Below are 24,638 nucleotides of genomic sequence, written 5' to 3' on the forward strand. Positions count from 1 at the left end.
TATTTGGCACAAACATTCATTTGAACTCAAGAATAAACTGGTCAGATTATGGTGGTCAAAGGTGAAAGTCACTGTGACCTTGTAAGTGTCATCCTTGTGAACAAAAAACACAGAATTTCCTCAAATTTGGTCCAAACGTTTGAGTCAGGAATCAACCGGTAAGATTTTGGTCATCAACAGTCACTGGTCAAGGTCATGGCGACCTTGCATTTGTCTCATTCTTATGAAAGCGATATCTCAAAGAACGCCTTGAGGGAGATTCCCCAAATTTGGCACAAACGTTCAAGTAGACGGAAAAATGAGCTGATTGGATTTTGGTGGTCAAAGGTCAAGGTCATGGTGACATTGCCATTGACCATAACCAAGTTTGGTGCCTAAAACAGTTGCTACCAGCTGCTCCTGGCATCATTTTAGCAACGCCCGGGCTCCTGGCCGACTCAAAAATGCGACGAGCAGAGACGATCGTGTTGTGATATGACCGATATCGTAGTTTGGGGTCAGCTGTTTGCGACAGTTTGAGATGAAAACGGTTAACTTCAGTTTCAACCAAACAAATTTAAGTTATCTTCCTTCAAAAACCACAACTGCACCCAATCCTGAAAGCTTGAAACTGACCGAGACAGCCGTTAGTCTTTATTTCCTCATTGATCAGTGATTAGTACAGTTTACTACATAGTTACATCTCGTCTGCAGTTTACATTAATGACACTGATGTTTTCTAACTGCAGTCTCTCTTCAAACGAGAGAGGTTTTAAAATCTCACTGAGACTAACTGGATACGTAAAAGAAAAAAAAATCTCTGACAGGCGAATTCACAAAAGGGTTGCGCTGCTTCGTCGTCGGCCAAATCTGCACAAATCAGACAAAATAAACGGTGTGATTCTCAAAATCCAAGAAACAGGCAGAGCGGAGAAACTGAGCTGTTTAAATCAGGTCATAAGGAAACATTTGCTGTAAAATCAGCCGCTTTCCAGAGAGTACCGGTGACTGGAGCGCACTGAAGGACTTATTTATCACAAAATGTTGTTTCACTCTGTAATGTTTAAGTTCCTGACTCTAACACGTTGTTTTGGATTTTAGAATTTTAGGACATTTCTAGGATTTAAGAACATTTCTAGGATATTATGGCATTGCTCTGAGAGGTTTAGGACGTTTCTGAAGTTTTGAGGGATGCCTCTGCACCTCGTCGCTCAGGTCCTGCAGCTGACCTCCTGAAAATGTCACCACTCTTTTTCTCTCTGCTGTCATTTTGCCTGTTTTGCAAAGCAAACATTCACACTTTGCCACACTTTGACATGTTTGCATTGTAATATCATCAAAGCAAAATCTTTTGTGAAATGGATTTTGTCAATCGGACCTCGAGACAAAGCAGATGGCAGATGCAGTGATGCACAATGTTGTTGTTAGCTTCCACAACCCATTCTTTGTGAATTCGCCCCGAGAGGATCCGTAACATGTTTCCTCTGATGAGGAGACGAGATTTTAGGATCAGGAGAAACAGACTAAAAGCATGTAGACAGGATGTCCATATACTTTTGGCCATATTCTTATTTATTTATAGGTTGTGTTTGACCTCATCCCAAATATGTCTCAGGAAAGGTCCGTATTTTTCGTATTTTTTATCGTGCCGGTGGCTCAGTCTGCAGCTCTGGATTCATTTTTCCACGTTTGTTTTTCCTCCTTGAGAGTTTTTGGATTCCAGGATGAGTGTTTCAACACCTGCTTTTTTTTTTCATGGAAAACTTCCTCAAGAGGAAACTGTTGTCCTCCTGTGTGAGCGCACAGGTGTGTTTCTGAAGGCCCTCCCTCTGCGGGGCCCTTCATCGGCCCCTGAAGCTCTCTGCGTCACCTCCTCAGAAGTTCAGTGCCGTGTGGACGTGGCCCTTCTCCTCCCAGGCCCCTCCTCCCTCCGCTGAGGCCCCTCCCTCCTGGAGGAGGCGTGTCAGGATGTGTAGGAGGCGCTGATGGATGCTCCTGCTCTGACCTGCCTCTCCTCCTCCTCCTCCTCCTCCTCCTCCGTGCTCCTCCACTCCGGCGTCTGTTTCCGAACACTCCTGCACGGCTCGCTGCAGCTCCACCTGTTCACAAACATCGACTTGTTTTAGCATCGACACAGCTGGAAATATCAACCTGTGACGCTTCAGTTTCACCTAAAATCAGAAGCATTTTATCCAGCAAACATCCAGGATCGTCTTTTAGTTCTTCACAGCGTAATTCTGCGCTGCTTATTTTGACTATTTTGTCCACGTAGTCTTGTATAGATAATAATAATAATGATAAAAATGATGTCAAAAATCCTTGGAAACTCAAGTTTAACCCTTCACACCAAAACAGGAAACACTATTTAACCCTTCAAAAACTTATCAGAGTGGCTTGATTTCTTTCAAAAAGATGGATAGAAGCTACGATTTACATACAAATTTCCAGAAAAGCGAAAAGAAAAATATACACAGAAAGAATAAATAATAATAGTAATAATGATAAAAAATAATTGTACTAATATTAGAATTAAACATGATTGGGGTAGAATAAAAAATTAAATGCAAAGATAAAATAAAATACAAACTAAAACAGATGAATTAAAATAGAAAAACATCACATAAAAGCAATTTTATAACCTTTGCTATGTTGCTCATTTGCCATGTAAAAAAAAGTATTTTAATAAACAAAGTTTAATAAAAGAAGTTGAGAATTTTAAAGATTTTTTGGTTAGTCTTACTTTTTTCTCAGTTTTGAATAATTTCCGTTGTCTGCCGGTAAAGATGATTAAATATAAATATAGATGATTCTCTTTAATCCGTTGCTGCTGCATTTATTTGAAAAATCAAAAAAAAATAAAATAACAGAAAATAAATCTAAAATCTAAAATATCTAAAAAAAAATATGAAAATGTATAATGAAAAATAGTCCAACCTGCAGAGGGAGACCCGCTTTGGCCCCGAGCAGCGTGGGAGAAAACCACGGCCGGAAGATCTTCTCACAAATCACCTGAAGACAAAAGAAGTTAAAAGAAAGAATAAAAGATGGAGAGGAGAAAACGGAGGAAAGAGGAAACGAGGAAAAAGGGTGAGAGCAGTGAAAGGAAGTAAGGGAGAAAGTTAAAGGAAAGGACAGAAAGAGAGAAAACACGGACAACAAAAAAGCGAGAGAATAGATGTGGAAATGAAGGAAAGGTGAGGAGAGAGTGAGCGTAAAGAGGGCAGGAGGACGAAAGAAAAGATAAAAGACGAGCGACACGAATGCTTTTTGTTCCTCCGTCATTATGCAGACGACACCTCGCTTTATATCATCGACCGTCGGGTTAAAAAAACACTCTGAGATGATTGACAGGTGAAGCGGTCAGCAGAGGTCGTGCTCAGGAGACACCTGCGGAGTCTCAGGTGGACCAATAGGAGAGCAGCGTGTCGGCGCCGTGTCATCAGCCCCGCCTGTCGGGTTTCCAGTCCGCTCTTCACGTCTTTGTTCTTCTGTTTCTTTGTTCACCATTTTTCCATCTTCTCCTTTTTCTGCTCGGCTCTTTTTCTCTCCTTCCATCATCAGCTGTTTTTTTCTCGACTCCTTTTGGAAATTTTCTTTCTTTTTGTTCTTGTCTTGCTTTTCTTTGTCATCATCTGTATTTTTCTCCTTTTTCCCTCTCTGAATATATAGATTTTTTTTCTCTTTTATAATTTGAATATTTTCTTGGATTTCTTTTCTTTATGATTATTTAGATTTTTTCTTATTGTTTATTCTTATTTTTGCTCTTTTTCACTTTTTCATTTTGAGTTTTTGCTTCAGCTTGATTTTTTTCTCTTTGTTTAATTTGATATTTTCCTCTCTATTTAGATTTTTCTGTGATTATTCAGATTTGTTTTGGCTTTTTTTATTCTTTCACTTTTCTGTTCATTCTTTTATTTTTCACTTTTCATTTAGATTTTTTGCTTTCATTATTTTGATTTTTTTCCCTTTAATTATTTAAATTTTCTCTTCATTTAAATTTCTTTTGATTATTATAGCGCCTTTAAATCACTACTTCATCCCTTCTTCCTCCTTCACACTTCACTCTCTCTTCTCTTTTCTCTCTTAGTTCATTTCATTTTGTCTTCCTTTTCATTCCACATTTTTCCAATATCCAAAATTTCATATTCTTATTGTTTCCACTTCATCTTTGACAGTTTTTTTTTTTTTTTTTTTACATTTTCTTCTTCTTTACATCTTCTTTCTTTCTCTTTTTTTTTCTCTAATTTGTATTTTGTTTTGTTTTTTTCCTATTTTCAGTTTATTCTTTTCATCTGTATTTTTTTTGCAGCTGTCGCTCTTAAACTTTATCCTTTGGTCTGTTTTTTCTCCTCGTCTTTACTTCATTTTTTCTTGCTTCTAATTTCATGTTTTCATAAAAACAAGCGACTGTCGGAGATGCGTTTTTCGTGTATTTTATATGAACTGTGAACGTTTCCTGCAGCGGTCCGCATCCTCTCGTGTTTGTGCGTCACATCAAAGTCCGAAACATATTTTCCCTCCGTCTCACGTTCACACGTATTCTTCTCCTCTGGTGAATGCAGGTATCTGGTGTCATATGACATGTGATACAGGAGCCGGCAGGGTGATGAGAGTCTGTCCCGCTGTTGTCACGGTGACGACGGTGATGTCCGGCCTTTGTGTCCCGGACGTTTCCTCCGAGTCTGACGGGCCGACGCTTCAAGTTACCGTCGATGTGGAGGCCGAACGTAGGTGGTTATTTTTATTTTTATTTCATTTATTAATTGTGCCATAAATTCAATAAGCAATAGTCACAGTATTAAATATATTACTAATAGTATTCTGAGTAATAATTTTAAATAATTTGAAAGTCGCTGTGATGTCTGTATTATTATTATTATTATTAAAACTTGATGAGACGCGATGTTGCCATTACAATTACACCGATTAATATGTAGTTAATAAATATGAAATTAAATTTTAATTAAACTTCTTTAATTGAAATTTTAAACTTTAAACTTAATATAATTCAAATAGTTTATTCTGCTAATGGTAATAATTTTATAATAATACTACTGCTTGAAGTAAAGAAAACAACCTTTAATGTAATTATATGTAAAATATAATTTAATAGTAACATATATTAAATTTGATGCTGCTACAGCCACTGTGATACTACCACTACTACTACTGCTTGTAGTATAATACTTCTACTACTACTACTACTAATAATAATAATGGGGTTTAAAGGTCGTCCTCTTATTAAACATTTAAATAAAAAAATATTTTTGCAGTTAAAAAAGTGTACATTTTGATGTGAAATATAATTTTCCCTAAATTTAAAGACTTCTGTATTTAAATAAATGAAGTATTGTATAAAAAAAAGATGCATAAATAATAAAATTACGTAAAAATAAAAGTTAAATTCCTGCATATGTTCCCTCCTGCTGATCGAAATGTTGCCGACAGTGTTTGTAAATTAAAATGTTCTTTTATATTTGAAGTATTGAGATGACACGCAGTGCAAAAGCAAAATTAATTAATTTTAACCACAATTAATTAATAAAATGCAGCTTTTGGATCAATGTTTGTGATATAAAATGTGTGAAATAAGACTCAATTAATGACAATTATTCTCATTTATTACTAATTATTAAGTCATTAAGTATTTCTATACTGAAATGTACTGAAACAAGGAGGATTAAAAATTGTTATAACTTTTTATAGATTTATTTCTGTTTACTGACCAAAGATTTAAAGGATAAAAACCAGCAAAAAAAAAACAACCTTTTCACAGATTAGATTTATCTTTCTGTTTTCTCTGTACATTAAAGTGTCTGAAACAATAAATGTAAATTTGGATAGGAAAATCTAACTTTTTAAGCATTAGAAAACAATAAATAAAAGTTTGTTAAAAGCACATTTCTGATAAAATATTTCTTCACGGCGGTTTTTAAACAGAACGTGTCAGCGGGTTCAGTCCTCCCGTCCTCAGATCAGTCATTATCATTCCTCCCGACGCTCCGCTGCACTCGTATAATTAAACGTTGTGAAAGACGGATTACCCGAAATTCTTGAGAAAGAGACAGCCCTGTAATTTATCAGCTTCTTTATGACAGACGAGGACGGACGAGGAGCGAGGAGGACGCACGGCGGCGAGAACACGCTGAGGCCTCAGTTTCTGTTTTCTGTCGGCACGAGTCACCGATAAAAGTCAGAGTTAAATACGACTAAAAGCAACCTGAGGGGAAAATAAGAATTTACTGAGATAAAACTTTGAGTTAATAAAGTTGTAATTCAAAGTGCTCAAAAGTTTGAAGGTTTTTTTTAGACGTTTGCATTAAAGAATAAATGCACTTTAAAACAGATCAATTAAAGAAACATCTCAGGTTTGAAGTTGTAATAATTTAATAAAACTATTGATTTAAAATTTAAATTCCTATTGATGTACATTTCTTTTTTTTTTTGCTTAATTTCGATTAATCTTCCTAAAATAATAATTGCATCTTTGACCCGAGGCCAAACAAATGTTCTCTAAATTATTTTAATTTTTATCAACAAAAATATTTATTTATGTAATGTGTGAATTTTATTTGTCAGAATAGAAATCAAAAACCTCCATAAAATAAAAAATTAAATATATACAAAAAAAATCAAACCTCCTGAGCTTTTATGATTCGCAGCACAGTGTTTTTGATTTCTTTTTTAATTTTGCCGAAAACAAATGAACATATTTTTATTCAAACCTCCTGTGCAAAAACATTTGATTTCAACTTTAGCTTTTTAGTTCTGTTTTTATATTATTATATTTATATTTATTTGTTTTATTTGTGGTGTAATTTTAGAGTTTAACACTAATAATGTAAAATCTCACTCGGTGATCTCGATGGTTGACTTCACAGGACGCGCGTGTCGCTCTGCGGCTCACCTGCAGGTTGCTGTTGCGGCGGCGCGGGCTGCACCTGCGCTTGCTCAGGTTGCACCTGGACGAGCAGTCGAAGAAGTTGCAGTCGTCGTCGCTGCTGCAGTTCTGGTCCAGGATGTCCCTCATCTTCGGCTCGAAGAACGCCATGTCCACGTCGATGGCCACCACCTGCAGGAGACAGAAACCTCAGCCGCTCAGCTTCATCGTGAGAGCTTTACCACCGTTTAACAATGTGAAGATGCAAAACAAACAAACAAACAAACAAACAAACAAACAAACAAAGGAAACACGTTTCAACTTAATGATTTTAGTTCAAGTAATCTGTATTTACTTTTGCGGTTTTTGAATTAATTATGATGTAAAATATTTACTTGCACTGTTTATTATATTTTGTCATCATTATAACTTTTTTACAATTATTTTGATAACGTAATATAATTTAACCGGACAAATGGCAATTTTATCTTATTTTTTAAATTTATTTTCTTATTTCATTTATGTTTTGTGAGGTCTTATATCAGTAAATTTTTCATTTATTCATTCAGGTTAGAGGTCAGTCTATATTTTTCAAATTAAAAAAAATAAATTTAGCAGAATACTCAATACACTGTTTTTTTCTTTCTGCTGTTTGCTGTGATTATTAGTATTTTTATATTAGTATATTAGTATTTATTGACAGTGTATTATTGCTCTCTATGTCCTGTCTGTCTTTTAGTGGCTGCTGAACTGAAGACACTTTGGATCTTTGAGCTGATCTGTCTGCAGGTGAGTCCTCCGCCTGGGGACGAGTTTGTCTCCGCTGTCTCTCTGTGTCCTCACACTGCCGTCCTCCTCTTAATGTGAAACAACAAAGAGTCCAGTTAGAAACAGTCTGCTGTTATTCTCCTTTCTCTCGTTTGTCCATCTCTCAGGATTATATGTTTCTGCAAACCACAGATTTGTTACTTTTCTACATTTTTATGCAGCAGATAGAGAAACTTTCCTTACGTGAATGTGTCGATATGTTTAGACGCAAAAAACAGTGATAGGAAAACAGGAAAGGCAGCGATCTCACGCTAAAAACAGCCTGTTTTCATGCAGCTGTGACATTTCCTAAATATAAAGATGCTCACTGTAGTTTTTATCAGAACAAAAACCAAAAAACAGGACAGTTGTCAGCGGCTCATTAAATCACATTTGATGCTCTAGTATTTGGTGGTTAAAAATTAACTAAATGAAAACTAAAAAATAGCATTAATGTATACATTAAAAGGTTTAAAAATGTACATTTTGCCTCTTAAATACGTGAAAGAAACAGATGCTGCAGTTTTGAAGATTTTTTTTGCAGTTTTGGTTTATATGCAACATTTAACAGCGTTGGCATCGTAAACGCTGAGCTGTTGAACGCGTTTCATGTCGACTCTTTTACAGGAGAATCAGCTTCAGAGCAGTAATGAGCCTCCAGCTGCAGGTCGGAGACGCGTTTTTTTAATCCGGAGCCAGACGTGTGAAGGAAAAAGTCGTTTAGATTCCGTTGTGATGTTTGGCCGCAGCCCAGCGCCGCGCTGACATGGTGTTGAATTAATGACAGTCTGGCTCATTCTGCTGCATAAACCATAAAACCATCCGATAACGCTGAGAAAACAGCCGCTGACATCTGTTTGGTTTTCTCACCGCGGCTCGAGACGCATCAAACTCTGCTGCCAGTCTGACTCCAGCAGGAAGCTCAGGCTCTGCACGTCTTTGATTTGGCTTTTCATTTTAAATATTGCAGATAAATATGAACGAGTGAATATATCAGATTGAGAAGTTTAATCGTGATTATTGGAAACAGAACAAAGGTTGGCATCTTACATTTCTGCAAACTGCTGCACGTTAATACGAAGGGGAAAAGCTGAAACTACGATTCAGCAGACTTTGGTTATGATGCGTTTAGGTTTAGGTACAGGAAACGCTTTGTTGCAGTTTAGAAAAAGTCCTGTTTTGGCTTTAAACAGAGAGTTATGGGGTCACTATCCCCGCTCCAAATGCAATGATGATGCTGGGAAAAGGCCAAGCAGTTAAAAAAACAAATACAAATTTAGCAGCTCTAAAACTGCTGGAAAAAGAACAACAGTTCCTAAAAAACACTCACGTTCTGGTCCTAAAAAGCAGCTAAAAAAGAGCAAAAACTCCTATGCTTGGGGGTAAAAAGTCAACACGTCCCCTAAAAATTGCTGGAAAAAGAACGCCGAGTCCCCAAAAACAGCCCTGTTTGGAGGCTCAAAAGTGCTGGAAAAAAAGAGCGACAGGTCGCCTGAAAAATCCCGTGTTTGGTGTCTAAAAATCTGCTGGAAATACAGATTGTCGTATTTGTTGTTTGGCTGATTCAGGAAATGAGTTACATTTTGTTTTCTGCTGCCCTTTTCATGTGTAACAGCATTTTTTTGTTTAGTGACGTTAAAACATTTCGATCAACTCGTTATCCGGAGAAATCATGGAGGACGAAAAAACAATCTCTCTATCGAGATAAATTTTAAATTTGTAAAATGTATTTTTCACTGTACAATTCTTTTATTTCCAAGAATATAGGTCATATGTTACTTTGTAGCTTCATTTATTTTATCCATTTTTTCCTGATATCTGTAAAACCCGAGGATGACTCACGCTGTGTGTGTTTGTGTGTGTGTGTGTGTGTGTGTGCGTGTGTGTGCGTGCGTGCGTACGTGCGTGTATAATGGCGTCTGCTTCCCGGCAGCAGGGTCACATTTTCTGTTTTCTCGGCTGAACGAACCTTGCAGAAAAACATGTCACGTAAGCGCGCTGTGATTTCCATCTCTCCGCTCTAATAGCTTTTTAAAAAACAGCCTTTGATCTTTTTCCTGCAGCTCCCCGCTCGGCTTTTATTCTGCTAATGTTCATTAGACTCTCAGGAAACATAATAATAAATGGATGGATGGTTTCTGGAGGAGAAGGTCAGCGAGCTGCAGACGAATAAAACTCACCGTCAGGTCCTTCCTGATGGCGAAGTTCTCCGGTTTGATGTCGCACAGGTGCAGCTTGTGGGTGAAGTCGTTGTCGAAGTGCCACACCATGTCCAGGAAGCTCAGCGCGATGCGGTGCACCATCTCCCTGGCGGTCCACCTGGCCCGGGCCCCGGGGCCCTGCAGCCCGGAGACGGCCACCTCCTCCAGGGAGAAGATGTTCTGGTCCCAGGCGTGCCCGGCGGACAGGTACTCCACCGCATAGAAATGACCGCAGGAGCCCAGCACCTTCGCCACGTGGGTGCTGAGGTCCTGCAGGACTCTGGAGGACACAAACACGCAAGACACATCAGACACGTCGTTTATCTTAATGTTAACCGGCGATGTTGTGTGGGCGTAGTAATCATGGCGGGAAAACAGATGACGCAGCATAAAGAGCGGCATAAAGATTGATAATAACACCCGCTGTCAAACGTCCTAAACTATACTAACAACGCTGGACATGTCCCAAATTTTTTAAAAAAAATAATTGCTTTTGTCACTACAAACACAGCTGGAAATGCCCCAATCATGTTAAAAAAACATGCACCTCTGTCTCTGCAAATGTGGCCAGAAATGTCCCAAACGCTTGTTAAAAAGTACTTTTGTCGTCACCAACAAACCTAGTGTTCCAAACATCCATTTGCATCAGATATACCTGAAAATGTCCCAAACACTTGTTAAAAATACTACGAACAAAGCTAAAATGTCCCAAACGCTTGTTAAAAATTCTACAAACAAAACTAGAAATGTCCCAAACTCGTGCTAAAAAGTGCTCAATTGTTTCAGTGCAAACACATCTGAAACTTTAGTTTCACACCTGCTTTTTTTGTGTCAAATACACCTGAAAATGTCCCAAACATTTGTTAAAAAAGACACTTTTATTGCCACAAAGCTAAAAATGTTTCATGTTTTTATACTAAATTTCTTTTTTATTTTTATGATTCTTGACTTTTTGCAGACTTGATTTGTCTCTTTTCTTATTTTGTATATTTTGATCTTTGTGCACCAAACACCAATGCAACACTGTGTTTCTGTGTGTGTTTCTGTGTGTGTGTGTGTGTGTGTGTGTGTTTCTGTGTGTGTGTGTGTGTGTGTGTGTGTGTGTGTGTGTGTGTGTGTGTGTGTGTGTGTGTGTGAGCTGCAGGCTGAGTGTAGATTGGAGTCTGAGCTCATATCACACCTTTTACTGCTCAGACAAATCCACAGTGAGTTCATCTCCCTCCTCTCTGTTGTTTCCATCCCAACATCAATCCAACACCACACACACACACACACGCACACACACACACACACACACACACACGCACGCACACACACACACACACGCACACACACACGCACGCACACGCACACACACAGAGGTCTTTTTTTATATCCTGACTCCCTTCGTCACTGCAGGCTGCCTGCAGATAAGCAGCAGCACAGGTCGCCTCGCCTCCACGCTTTTATTTTGGGCTTGCAGCCCGCTGGGTCGTCTCAGTCCTCAGACTGAGGACTGTCTTTCTCTTTGCGTCCACCGGCTCTGCACGACACATTTCTCAAACTTGTCAAACTTGTTCGTTTTTTGGAACAAGATGGCAGAAAAACGGTTTGACGGCCGCTGGGATTTGTTTCTTGTTGGATGGCGGCGTCGGTCAGCCCGTTTGAACAGCGCGTGAACAGCGAACAGAGCTCGGAAGATATTTTTGGGGTAGTTGCTCCCCGGCTGTGTTACCTGAGAAAGGTGTACTCCTCCTGCTGCAGCAGAGACCAGAGCGAGGCCAGCTCTGCTCTGGAGTAACTCTTATCTCTGCTTTTCAGCTTCTTCCCCCAAAGTCTGGCCAGAGAGCTGTTACTCCCTCCTCCTCCTCCCTCTTCGTCCTCGTCGTCCTCAGCCAGCCCCAGAGAGTTTCGTACCTGAGATCAGGCAAAAAGGAACACGGAAAAAGTTTTGTAACTTTGTGCACAGCAGGAGTCGTGATTCCAGTTGTGCAAATTAGTTTTTTAAGAAAACATTTTGGTGCGAGGTGCATTTCTGGCAAGTAGTTTGGAGCGAATACATTTGTCTCTGCAAAATGCAATTTTGGCAGCGTTTTGCACGTGGTTTTAACGTGCCAGGAACTAAAAAAATTCATCTAACCTAACTATGAGAGAAAAGCTGTGAGAAAGTTTGAAGTCTTTTTGCATGTCAGCTAGAGGAAAATGTTGATGTTGTACATTTCTGCAAAGCACAAATATGTCACATTTGTACATTTCATATGTTTCATATAAACGTTTCTAAAGTAACATAGTACATAACGATCTGAGCTTCAGACCACAAGCAACACAGACTGTAGTTTTTAAGCCGGTCATGGCTGTTTCCAGCAGTTTTTAGCCCCAAATGTTGGTGAAAGTTTTCCAAACTTTTACAAAGAGGTTTTTAAACATAACTCCACATTAACCCCAGCTTTGCTAAAACCTGAAGTTTCAGTCGATTTGCTGCATAATAACTTAAAAATGTAACATATCTGTGGTTTGCAGAAATGTACAATGATTTTCTGTTTCCCTTTCAACGCATCAACTTCTAACTCTGCTCAAACGTTTTTTGCACAATTGAGTAAGTTTTATTACATTTTGCAGTTTCCATGCAGCTTTTAAAATGCGTTAATGGAAAAACAGGAAGTGTGAATTTGGGCTTCCAGCCTGGTTTTTGTCTGATGAGCAGCTTTATTATCAACAAACAATGTGACTTACTTCCAGAGTGGCGTAGAAAACCACGTCGAGCGGGGAGAGCTCCTCCGCCGTGTCCTGTCAGAGAGAATTACCAAAAAAATCATTTTCAGTGTCCTCTGGACGTAAGCCGAGCCTCCGCGGATCAGTAACGGCAGACGTCACCTGGTAGTCCAGTATTCCCAGCGGCTCGTAGGATGAGAAGTTCTCCAGTTTGGACTTGAGGATGATGGGGTTTCCTCTCCAGCGCGCCTCGATCACCTTCTTCCCGTTCTCGTAGTAGAGGCAGCGCTTGTACTCGACCAGGCCGAGCACGCACAGGTCCTCGCACATGTCGCCCGTCACCGAGCCCTCGCCGAACTCCAGGCACTGTACGGCAGAGCGGGAGGGACACACAGCTGAGGGTCATATTTCAAACTTCTGCTAAACAAAACCCGCTTTCATCACTTCAAATACGTCTGAAAATGTTTGAAACTCTAGTGAAAAATTTCAGGTTTTTGTTGATTTAAACACGCCTGAAAATGTCAAAAAGGTTTACTTAACACCTGCTTTCGTCCCTTGAAACTTGCCTGGAAATGTCCCGAACTCGAGTTAAAAACTGCACATTTTTGCTTCAAACTTGCCCAGAAATGTCCCAAAACTTTTGATAAACAGCCGCTTTCATCAGTTCAAACACGGCTGGAAATGTTTTCAACTCCAGCTATGAACTTTGTGCTTTTGTTGCTACAAATGAGCCAAACTCTTGCTAAAAATTCTTTCTTCGCTCTCTACAAATACACCTAGAAACGTCCTGAACTTTCGCTAAACAACACCCTCTTTCATCACTTCAAACACGCCTGGAAATGTCAAAAGTCGAGTTCAAAACTTTTGTAGCCGGGGCATGACCCGAACGCTCGTAAAAGAAAATCCTTGCTTAGGTCCCTACGTGCACAGCGACAAATGTCCCCAACTTCTCTGAAAACTCACTTTTTATCACTTAAAACATTCTTAGGAAAGTACTGAACTCTAATTAAATCTTTGTGCATAAACATCCTGAACTCCAGTGAGCCGGGGGGCGTCCCAAAACACCAAAAAAATGTCCCCAACTTCTGCTGAACAGCGCTGTGGAACTCGGCTGTAAATCTAACGCTGAAGTGATAAAACAGCAGAATCATAAATCTGTCTTCATCCTGAACTTTATTCTCACACTGCAACACACACACACACACACACACACACACACACACACACACACACACACACACGCGTCTCCTGTGTAGCGTCTGAAGAGCTCGATGTCCGGAGGTGTGAGGGATTAACGTTGTTCTGGTCAGGGATTACCCAGATAATCCTCGCTCTGCCCACATTCCTACACAAACATCCGTCAGTAAGGAGCTCAGACGCAGAGACATCACTCACACACACACACACACACACACACACACACACACACACACACACACACACACACACACACACACACACACACTACAACACACACACTACAACACACACACACACACACACACACACACACACAGATGTGGTTATAGAGACAGGAAGTGTGATGGACGGATGGACAGGCGAGCAAACACTGAGGAAGAGACGAGTGGACAGATAAGAGAGGTATGCAGACGGGGTTAATAGTCGTCCCCAGAGACAGAGACCCTCGTTGACCCGCTGAGATCTGGTGACGGACGATCGTCCCTCTTTTCAGTGCGGGACGGTCGGCGTGTTGAAGGGCGAGTTTAGATCTTATTCAGATATTCAGAGTTTCATCTGTTTCCTGAGACGTAATCGTCTGCAGATGGTCTCTAATAATATTTCAAACCGACGCCGTCCTGCGGCTCCGTCCCATCAGCTGCTCACGGGTTCGATGTCATTTGATGTCGTCCTCGTCATCGCCGTCCCAAAAATATGTTTTCAAAGCTTTGAAACCTGGAGCGACGTCACTTCTCTCGTGCTGCTTTCAGACGCCTTCAGCGACTTTTTAAAGTCTTATTTAATCCACATTATCAAGAACTGCTCACCTGTCCTCTGCCTGTCCTCTGCCTGTCCTCCTGCTCACCTGTCCTCTGCCTGTCCTCTGCCTGTCCTCCTGCTCACCTGTCCTCTGCCTGTCCTCTGCCTGTCCCCCTGCTCACCTGTCCTCTGTCCTCCTGCTCACCTGTCCTCCCTCTGTCTCTCTCTGTCTGGCTCCTGCTTGGATGGTTCTCCTCCCTCAGATAAAACCTGGATCTTATCTCAGTGTGTGTGTGTGTGTGTGTGTGTGTGTGTGTGTGTGTGTGTGTGTGTGTGTGTGTGTGTGTGTGTGTGTGTGTGTGAGTGTGTGTGTGTGTGTGTGTGTGTGTGTGTGTGTGTGTGTGTGTGTGTGTGTGTGTGTGTGTGTGTGTGTGTGTGAGTGTGTGTGTGTGTGTGTGAGAGTGTGTGTGTGTGTGTGTGTGTGTGTGTGTGTGTGTGTGTGTGTGTGTGTGTGTGTGTGTGTGTGTTGACTGACTCAACAGGAGTGGGAGGGGAGGTGCTGACAGTCAAAGGAGACTCTGTAATTTACCTTGTCTTTCTTTAGCTCCTAATATTTCGTGCTCTCTCATCAGTGTGTGCGTGTGTGCGTGCGTGCGTGCGTGTGTGTGTGTGTGTGCACCCTTAAAATGACAAAAACAAACCCTCATAATAAAAATCTTCAGATCTGGGATCCTTTCGGGATTCAAACTGATGATTTTGAATCTTTAAAAAACGCTCTGAGTCGCTCTCAGTGTGAAATATTTTCATCTGCTCCGTCGGGAACGAGCGACTCAGAGGAGGAATCCTCTCCGTCCGCTCGGACATCTGCGGCCTCCGAGCGCTCGGCGCTCTGCAGCCGTCACACATCCGCTCTAATTCCCTGGATTTCCTCCACGTTGCATCACATCGCTCCTTCCAGCTGCTTCCTCCTGCCTCCACCCCGCAGCCTGTAAACGCTCCTGCAGAGAGAGTGTGTGTGTGTGTGTGTGTGTGTGTGCATGTATGTGTGTGTGTGTGTGTGTGTGTGTGCATGTGCATGTGTGTGCGTGTGTGTGTGTGTGCATGTGTGTGTGTGCATGGATGTGTGTGTGTGTGTGTGTGCGTGTGCATGTGTGTGCATGTGTGTGTGTGTGCATGTGTGTGTGTGCATGTATGTGTGTGTGTGTGTGTGTGTGAGGTTCTGATGGTATTTACAGTGCAGCAGTTTGCATGTTGTTATGTTGGATTATTGTGGGCAGTAAAGATATTTTTGTGTTAATATCCAGAATTTGACAGATTTATTGATGTCGGCGTGTAAATGTGAGCAGTCAGACTTCAGTTTGGACTTTTTGTAGATGAAATCTAAGTTGCAGGGATGCACGATGTTGGATTTTTGGCTGATATCAAATATGCTGTTATATAATAACTTCTTTGGCCGATAACTGATATCAGTGTTTCCATTTTTTCTCTCTTAATTTTTAGTGAAAAAAGTTATCAAAAGCAGCTTTCCATATTTCCCCTTTCTTTTCTTTTTTTTTTACTTTTTTATTTTCTTGTTTTTTTGTATGTTTTTTTGTTTCTTTCCTTTCAGTTTTTTTTGTGCTTCTCTCTTCTGTCCTTCCTCCCTGTCTTTTATTTCCTCCTCCTTCCTGTCATTATTTCTCTTTTATCTTTCCTTCCTTTTCTTTGTCTTGGTCCTTTGTTTCCTCTCGTGTTTGTCCTCTTTTCTTTAATCCCCTCTTCACGTGAAACAGAAGGACTGACAGCAGAAACACGTCACTGCTGATCTTTTCTTGACGTTTAGTAAAAGTGAAGACTTGGCGGCGGCGCTTTGACGCGTGTGATGTCCTGGCACTTGAGTTTCGGGGCCGCAGAAAGCCGAGCCGTCTCGGCGGCGGTGAAAGGCGCTCTTTGTTGCTCGCTCTCGGCGTTACATTCCATAAAGCAAAAGCTCCAACACACGAGGAACATTAAAACGCCTTAATGACATTCCTGAGCCGAGCCCGGAGACCTCGGCCGGCGACGGCGGCAGAGAGAAAAGTTTGTGTCTGAACTTTTGGAAGTTTTCAGGAATCAGCAGCCTGAAACGTTTTACTACGAACTATCGGAGCAAACGAGAGATTCTGTGGAAGCAGCAGAGCGTTTTATTGCATCTGAGCAAGAAGTTTCTGCTAATTAAAAGCAACTGATGCTGATTTTTAAAAGCGCAGAGGGAACGCCCGTGAAATGACTTTTAGACGCCGAATTTTTCTCGTTTCAGTTTTGGGAATTTGGGATTTATCATTCTGTGACTGACGTCGTCTCATTTACGGTGTTTAGATCATGAGTCCACAGAAGATGTTCAAACCTTTACAACCAGCGCAAAGCGGCTTGACTTGAAGACAATGGACAACAAAAAACTTTTTAAAAAAAAATACAAATAAATTACCTGAAAATTAGCCCCAAAAAAAGGAAATGACCTGAAAAAATATTTAATAAAAATTCTGTAAAATAATTTTAAATATATAATTCTGGTAATTATAATAATAGTTTTTTCTAGTTTAAATATTGTTTTTGCTAAACATTTCTCGCCAAGTTGGCCAATGCCTTTTCCCCTCAAAGCAAAGAAAAAAATCATTTTTATACTTTTTTTTTAAATTTTAAAATAAAATGAACATTTAATTGATCTCAGTACAGTCTGAGCAAGGGATGATGAAGAGATGATGAAGGAAAGATGAAGAGATGATGAAGAGATGATGAAGGGATGAAGGGATGATGAAGGGATGATGAAGGGAAGATGAAGAGATGATGAAGAGATGATGAAGGGAAGATGAAGAGATGATGAAGGGATGAAGGGATGATGAAGGGAAGATGAAGAGATGATGAAGGGATGATGGAGGGATGATGAAGGGATGATGAAGAGATGATGGAGGGATGATGAAGGGATGATGGAGGGATGATGGAGGGATGATGAAGGGATGATGGAGGGATGATGAAGAGATGATGAAGGGATGAAGGGGTGATGAAGAGATGATGGAGGGATGATGAAGGGATGATGAAGAGATGATGGAGGGATGATGAAGGGATGATGGAGGGATGATGGAGGGATGATGAAGGGATGATGGAGGGATGATGAAGAGATGATGAAGGGATGAAGGGGTGATGAAGAGATGATGGAGGGATGATGAAGGGATGATGAAGGGATGATGGAGGGATGATGAAGGGATGATGAAGGGATGATGAAGAGATGATGAAGGGATGATGGAGGGATGATGAAGGGATGATGGAGGGATGATGAAGAGATGATGAAGGGATGATGAAGGGATGATGGAGGGATGATGAAGGGATGATGAAGGGAAGATGAAGAGATGGTGGAGGGATGATGGAGGGATGATGGAGGGATGATGGAGGGATGATGAAGGGATGATGGAGGGATGATGAAGGGATGATGGAGGGATGATGGAGGGATGATGAAGGGATGTTGCACATGTTGCACATTTAAATTCAATATTTGTTATAAGTGAGATAAACGTGAAGAACGTAAACACAGAAACTAAATCCTGTCTCTGTGTCCTCTGGTGGTCCAGCGGCAGCGACGGATGTTTTTATTTTTTTTCCTCTGTCGCCATGTTGCTGGCGTCCGTCTGTTTCGAACAGCTTAAATATTTCTGACTGCTTTCGGGTTTCCTCAGATGTTTAATGGCCTCTGGGCGCGTCGCGCCGCAGCTCGGCTGCAGCTGAAGTGAAAAACGTTTCCGTCTTTGAAAGTTTGCTGCAGCAGGAAAAACTAAATCAGGGTCTGTTTTGGATTTGAGGCTGTTTGGAGGAGAAATTCTGTTGCTGTGTGACAATAAAGTTTCTCTTCGCTTCATTTATTTTGAAACAGACAGTAGTGAAAGTGTTGGAGACAGACAGTGTCCTCGCGCTGAGGGACAATTTGTCCTCTGGCAACTTTTTCCCAAACAGAGCAGCTCACAACAGGAAGTGAAAAGCATCTCCTGTGATGAAATAAGACGCTCTGGGTCCCCCACGGCGTCAGTTCTGGACATTTGGGGACAGCGAGACAATTTGCTCTTGTTACATGCATTGTGTCTTTTCAAAATAAAATTTTGTTTTCATATAAATACAGTTTGTGCTGGTTACATGCATGCAGTGTTTTTCAAAATAAATGTGCATCATCGGTTCATGGACAGAATGTTAAAACTTTCAACATGTTTTTGTCTGAGATTTTGGGATGTTTCTTGGATTTTAGGCTGTTTTTAGGATTTTAAGACATTTTTTGGTTTTTCGGACGTTTGTGGGATTTAAGGACATTTTTGGATTTTAGGAAGTTAGAAGAATTTTAGGATGTTTCTTGGATTTTAGGCTATTCCTAGGATTTGAGGATGTTTTTTGTATTTTAAGTAATGTTTGTAGAATATTAAGACATTTTTGGATTTTTTGGGCTATTTCTCAGATTTTAGGATTTTTCTTGGAATTTGGAATTTTTGGGCGTGTCCTGAATTTGTGGATGTTTTTCAAATTTTTGGACATTTCTAGGATCTTTGGGTATATTTTGCATTTCAGGATGTTTCCAGGATTTTTTAATTCCCAGACTTTCTCAGGCCTGAAATGTGAAATTTCACGACTTTTCCGGGTTTTCCAGTACTGTTTGAACCCTGGGCGTCGACGACGAGTTTAGAGTGAGACCGAACTGGAAACGCTCTCACCGCCGTCACAGCGGGATGTAAAAGCTGCTGAAGTGTCTTTGAGCAGCACTGAACCCCAGCCGTCTCTGAACCGCGAGCAGCGAGCCGTTATCACAGGCAGCAACAGCACAATAAAGAGTGGCATTAAGCGAAAATCATCAGCGGCTCTTATGAACGATCCATCACTGGTGACACGAGGTCAGAGGTCGAGTGCAGTAACGTACGGTGTGCCCACGAGAGCGCCGTGTGGATCAACACTCCCGCTGTGTTCCTCCGAGCTGAGCGGCCGCGCAGCGCCGACAACAATCCTGTGATTTTACAGGCTGTGGGATGAGGACGAGGTGTGGGCTGAATGGAGCGTATTCACCGCTGCATCACACACACACACACACACACACACACACACACACACACACACACACACACACACACAGCGTGGGTGGACCAGTTGACCTCGGGGTCGGTTCACTGGAAGTGTAGGCTGATCTCACAGCTGGTGAGTCCACAGACACACATCACTGCTAACACACACACACAGACACACACACACACAGACACATGCACACACACGCACGCACACGCCCTTTTCCCCAAACCAGGGATACTTAACTTGCTTTGTTTGGGGCCATTTTTGCAGAATAACAGGAGGGCGGGGACCAGTCGCAGCAGACACACGTTTCCAGGATTTCAGGAAATTAAAAAGATTTCAGAGTTTCAACGATTTTAGGCCATTTAGGGTTTTTGGACATTTCTATGACTTTTGGAAATATCTACAACTTTAGGACATGTCTCAGATTTTAAGACGTATCACCGACTTTCAGGATTTTAGGACATTCATACAAAACATACGAATGTAGAAACAGTCAGAGACCCACACACACTGAGGTCTTCAAATTTCCACGTGAATGAAAAGTTAAACAAAAAGAATGACGATCGACGTCGGATCTTCAGCTGCCTGCACCTTTTGTTTTCTCAAACTTTTACGGCTGCAGAGTCCAAACGTTCACGCTGACTGTGCCTCTGCTCCGACACACGCGGGGTTAAACCTGCCGCCTCACGCTGCTCCGAGACGCCGAGTCTCACGACGCTTACTGTCACCCTGAAGGTACAAACTGCTCGCTGCTGGAGCCTCGCCACCGAAAAAAGGCTCACAAATCAATAAAAACCGCACACGCACACACACACACACACACACACACACACTTATCAGCTGCCATCTCCCTGCAGGCTTCATATTTAAAGCAGAAAAAAACATAATAACAGTGATTAAAGAAGCATGTCTGAAGGCGGTTTCTCTGGCAGCGACAGCAGATAGAAACTACAGCTGCACAGACCAAATGTTAGTGTGTGTGTGTGTGTGTGTGTGTGTGTGTGTGTGCGTGCGTGTGTGTGCGTGTGTGTGCGTGTGTGTGTGTGTTATTATGAGCCCATGTGAAATGTTTGTTTCTTGACTCTTTAACAGTTTTCTCTGACTGTATTTAGACGCCTTTCATTTGCATTTTAACCTCTGAAATCTGAGACAAAATGTCTGAGACAAACGATTCCTTAAAAAGAATTATTTAAAAACGCAGGAAAACCATAAGACGTAATTTGTCAATTTGACATTTCTATGATTTTAGGACATTTCCAGGATTGTAAGATGTTTCTATGATTTATCACATTTTTTTGGATTTTCAGATGTATCTAGGGTTTTTACATTTTTTGGATCATAAGACATTTTCTATTATTTTGAGAAGTTCCTGGTATTTTTGGACATTTGTAGGACTTGAGGACATCAGGATCTTAGCTTGGACCTCGAAATCTGAAGCCGCATCACTTTTTTGGTGATGTTTTCACGTATCTTTGTGTGTGTGTGGGGATAAACTCAAATTCAACCTCACACACACTCCTGCTCTCAGACCAGGCTGTGAGAGATGCATGCAATACACACACACACACACACACACACACACACACACACACACACACACACACACAGCAGCTGCAGAACAATCTGATGTGTATCTGCTCTGTGGTTTAACATCAACACAGTTTCCATTGACGCTGGCGTGCGACGGCCGTTAAAAGCGGCCGGCTGATTTGGATCTTCGAGTCTCATGCAAACACACAAACACACAAACACACAAGCGCACGCACAGCTCGAGTGAACCGAGCGTCCAAACCGCCGAGTGGCGACAGCTGGCATCAAATATAATAACATTCTTGTTTGAGTCCCCAAACATTGACTTTCCTGATATTTCCGTTCTGTAACGTTATTAAGATAATTATAGTCCTCGCTGTGTATATTGTCAGTCTTGTTCCAGCTCAGAATAAAATGTTGGCGTGTGCGACTCTTCAGACCGCAGATATGTTTAATGTTTCACACATCTGACGTATTTCAGGTTTGATGTGAGCTGAGTTTCTGCCACAGAGCAGACTCTGGGTTTGTTTTAGCGCGATTTGCCCAAAGTTCCAGCTGTCTTTGAAGCAACGAAACGAGTGTTTTTAGCGAGAGTTTGGGACATTTCCAGCCATGTTTGTATCAGCAAAAATACGTAATTTTTGGTGAGAGTTTGGGATATTTTCAGCTCTTTGTAGTGACAAATGCAAGTGTGTTTCAGGTGAAACGTAAGTGCTTTTTAAGGAGAGCATTGGTCATCTTCAGCCGTGTTTGTATCCAAAAAAGTGAGCAATTATTTAGCGAGTTTGGGACATTTCCAGCTGTGTTCTTAGTGGAAAAAATAGGCACCTTTTAGCGAAAGTTTGTGTGTTTGAAGCAACAAAAGAAGCTCGTTTTAGTGAGTCTGTGGACTGTAGGTGGCGTACAGCCGCGTCAGACGGAGATGCGTGTGTTTTAACGAGCGTTTGGGACATTTGTAGCTGTGTTTGTAGCGTCCAAATCAGGCATTTCAATCTAAAACGTGATCTTTTCTTTAGCCTAATCAGGTGTTTCTGTGCCTAAATGTGAACATCTCTGTAAAATAATCAGGCTGCTCATCAGCGAACAAAAACGATAGAAAACGATAAAAATAAGCAACGAATTACATTTTTAATCATTTAATCCCAAATATGAACTTTAAGTGCTTCAAAATTTGATTGAGCTTCACTAAAAATAGTAATAAGATAAGAAAATGAAATATTTGGAGATGCTACCACATGACTCAGCATTTCCTGTAGGAAGATTGAGCCTTTTTTAGAGCCAGAAAAAAGCAATAGAAAAACACACAAAATAATATTTTTATTTTTAATTTTTATTATTATTCTTTAATTAATTAATTTATATTTGTAAATGTTTTTTTAAAATATTCATTTAATAAAGTTTTTTTTTCTCAGCAAAATAAAGCATCAAATGCAGAGCCATGGATGGGTGAGATCCAGAGAAGAAAGAAATAATCGTGCGTGTCGTCTCGATCTGCCTCTCCGAGGCTCTGAGCTCGAGCCGTCGCTCTCTGGCTTCGCTGCTCTCAGTGCTGCTGTAACGAGGAGCTGCACGTTTAAACCTCGTTACTGTGATATTTTCTGCCGTGATCTGAGCGTGACGTGAAGCTCAGAGGCGCGTTTGAAAGCGTGCCGCTGGAGGCCGGCGTCGTTAGAGAGCGTTTCGGGGTCAGCGGGGGCTTCAGAGAGAACGGCAGAGACGCGGCCTTGTTGACCCCGCGGGCCTCCTCGTTGGTATGCAGCTCTCATCTCGAACACTGCCGCTCGCTCTTTTTAAGTGTCTCTGTTCTTCTCTTATCTGTCCTCTCTGTCCCGCTCTGACCTTCTGTTCCGCCTCCCGTTACGCTCCTGACCGAGCAGCAGACACGGCTGAATACAGATCCAGAAACCGTGACGCTGTTCGCTCTCTCGCCGATAACAGTTTTCCTCCGGCTGTGCAGAGCGCAGGGAAAATACACGCGCTGCAGTCGTGTGCAGAAAGGAAGTCTGAAGTTTTTGTTTCACTTTTTTGCAGCTTTTTTTCATGCAAAACAAACAGAGATAATGAAAATATGAGTTCCAGCTGTCAGTTAACAGGATGTGAACCTGCAGCATTCAGGCCCGCGCAGGTTTACACCAGTTCTGCAGACAATAAGGTCGTTGTTTAGTGAATCAGACGCTGATGACGCAGAAATACTTTGTCTTGGTTAGCGGCTACTGGGCCGAAAAAAAAAAATTTAAAAAAGGGTACATTATTTTGAAATGTCAGAGAACCACTGCCATAAAATCCCAGACACATCCTAAAATCCAAAAACCATCCTTGAATCTGAGAAATGTTCAGAAATCCTGGAAACATCCTGCAATTCTACAACCATCCTAAAGTCCTTGAAATGTCCATAAATCCAAGAAATGTCCTTAAATCCGAGAAATGTCCTTAAATCCTTTAAAGGCCCTAAAATTCTACAAATGTCCTTAAATCTTAGAAATGATGCAAAATCCAAGAAATGTCACAAAAATCCTTAAAAGAACCTGAAATTTTTTTAATGTCCCTAAACTCTTAGAAATGTCCAGAAATCCGGGAAACTTTTAAAACCGAGAAATGTCCTAAAATCCTTAAAAGTTCCTTAAATTCAACAACCATCCTGAAATTCTAGAAACATACAAAAATCCTAGAAATGTTATATTCAGTGTTATGTTGGTTTTTTTAAAATTTAACATTAATGTTCTTTTGGACTCAGCGATGAGCTGGTTGTTTTCCAGGCTTTAGTCAGAGCCCGTATGTGTCCGTGTATTTCCCGTCCCTGCTGTGATTCACGTCGACTTATTTCAAACTAACCAGCAGCTGTGAACGTGAGGCCGTCTGTCGCTCTGTCACCAAATCTGACAATCACTCAGACTTTAGCAGAAAGTCTGCGCTCCGGTCTGGATTTCTGCTGTTGCTTGGCAACGAGCAGCAGTTTGAGGAGCAGTGGGAGTCGGGAGACGACAGATTTTTCGGCGTCGACGTGTTTTATTGGGAGAAATGACAGCGAGCGAGCAGGTGGAGGGGTCAGTCAGAGCGGCTTCAACACTCTGAATATTTCGCAGCTGAGCTGCTCAGCTGCGAAAGCGGAGAGACGTCCTGCACTTCCGGCTCGGCTGCGCTGGATTTAAAGTGAATATTAATAAAATCCGAGTGTGTTTTCTGTCGAGTTTATTCAGCTGAGGATCAGAGGAAAAACAGGGAGGCAGACTGATTCGAGGATGATCTGACATCACCTGAGACTGAGAAGCCCAGCAGAGAGCGGCGCTGATGAAACTCCCGCCGCCGTGTTAACTGAAGGTCAAACTGTCGTTTCCCGCTCCGACAGCCGCTAACGGCGCCGAGAGCTTCAGTCAGAACGCACTTTAATTATGGCTAAGCCCCTAATGTCCTAAAATCCTGGAAATGCCCTTAAATCCTTGAAAAGTCTTAAAATCCTAAAAATGTCCAAAACTCTTTGAATATGTCCTAAAATCCTGGGAACGTCAAAATTCGTAAACGTGTTAAAAATCCTAGAAATGTTTTCCAGGCGTTAGACA

The 24,638-nt window shown here is 41.3% G+C and overlaps 1 protein-coding gene across 1 annotated transcript in view; it reads right to left on the reverse strand.

Annotated features, from left to right (window-relative positions):
* Nucleotides 1-597: 597 nt before the first annotated feature.
* dipk1c (divergent protein kinase domain 1C) overlaps nucleotides 598-24,638 on the reverse strand; it is a 38,658-nt gene continuing 14,617 nt past the window's right edge. Inside the window, exons 3-9 of the mRNA XM_088071750.1 lie at nucleotides 12,721-12,924; nucleotides 12,580-12,633; nucleotides 11,582-11,763; nucleotides 9,847-10,147; nucleotides 6,887-7,051; nucleotides 2,914-2,988; nucleotides 598-2,078 (exon numbers count right to left, since the gene is read on the reverse strand). Of these exons, the coding sequence (XP_087927876.1) occupies nucleotides 1,854-2,078; nucleotides 2,914-2,988; nucleotides 6,887-7,051; nucleotides 9,847-10,147; nucleotides 11,582-11,763; nucleotides 12,580-12,633; nucleotides 12,721-12,924 (1,206 nt within the window). The 3' untranslated portion in view covers nucleotides 598-1,853. The remainder of the gene's footprint in view (nucleotides 2,079-2,913; nucleotides 2,989-6,886; nucleotides 7,052-9,846; nucleotides 10,148-11,581; nucleotides 11,764-12,579; nucleotides 12,634-12,720; nucleotides 12,925-24,638) is intronic.

Source organism: Plectropomus leopardus, chromosome 21, assembly GCF_026936395.1.
Source record: "Plectropomus leopardus strain MGB_pleo_1.0 chromosome 21, ASM2693639v1, whole genome shotgun sequence".
Lineage (NCBI taxonomy): Eukaryota > Metazoa > Chordata > Actinopteri > Perciformes > Serranidae > Plectropomus > Plectropomus leopardus.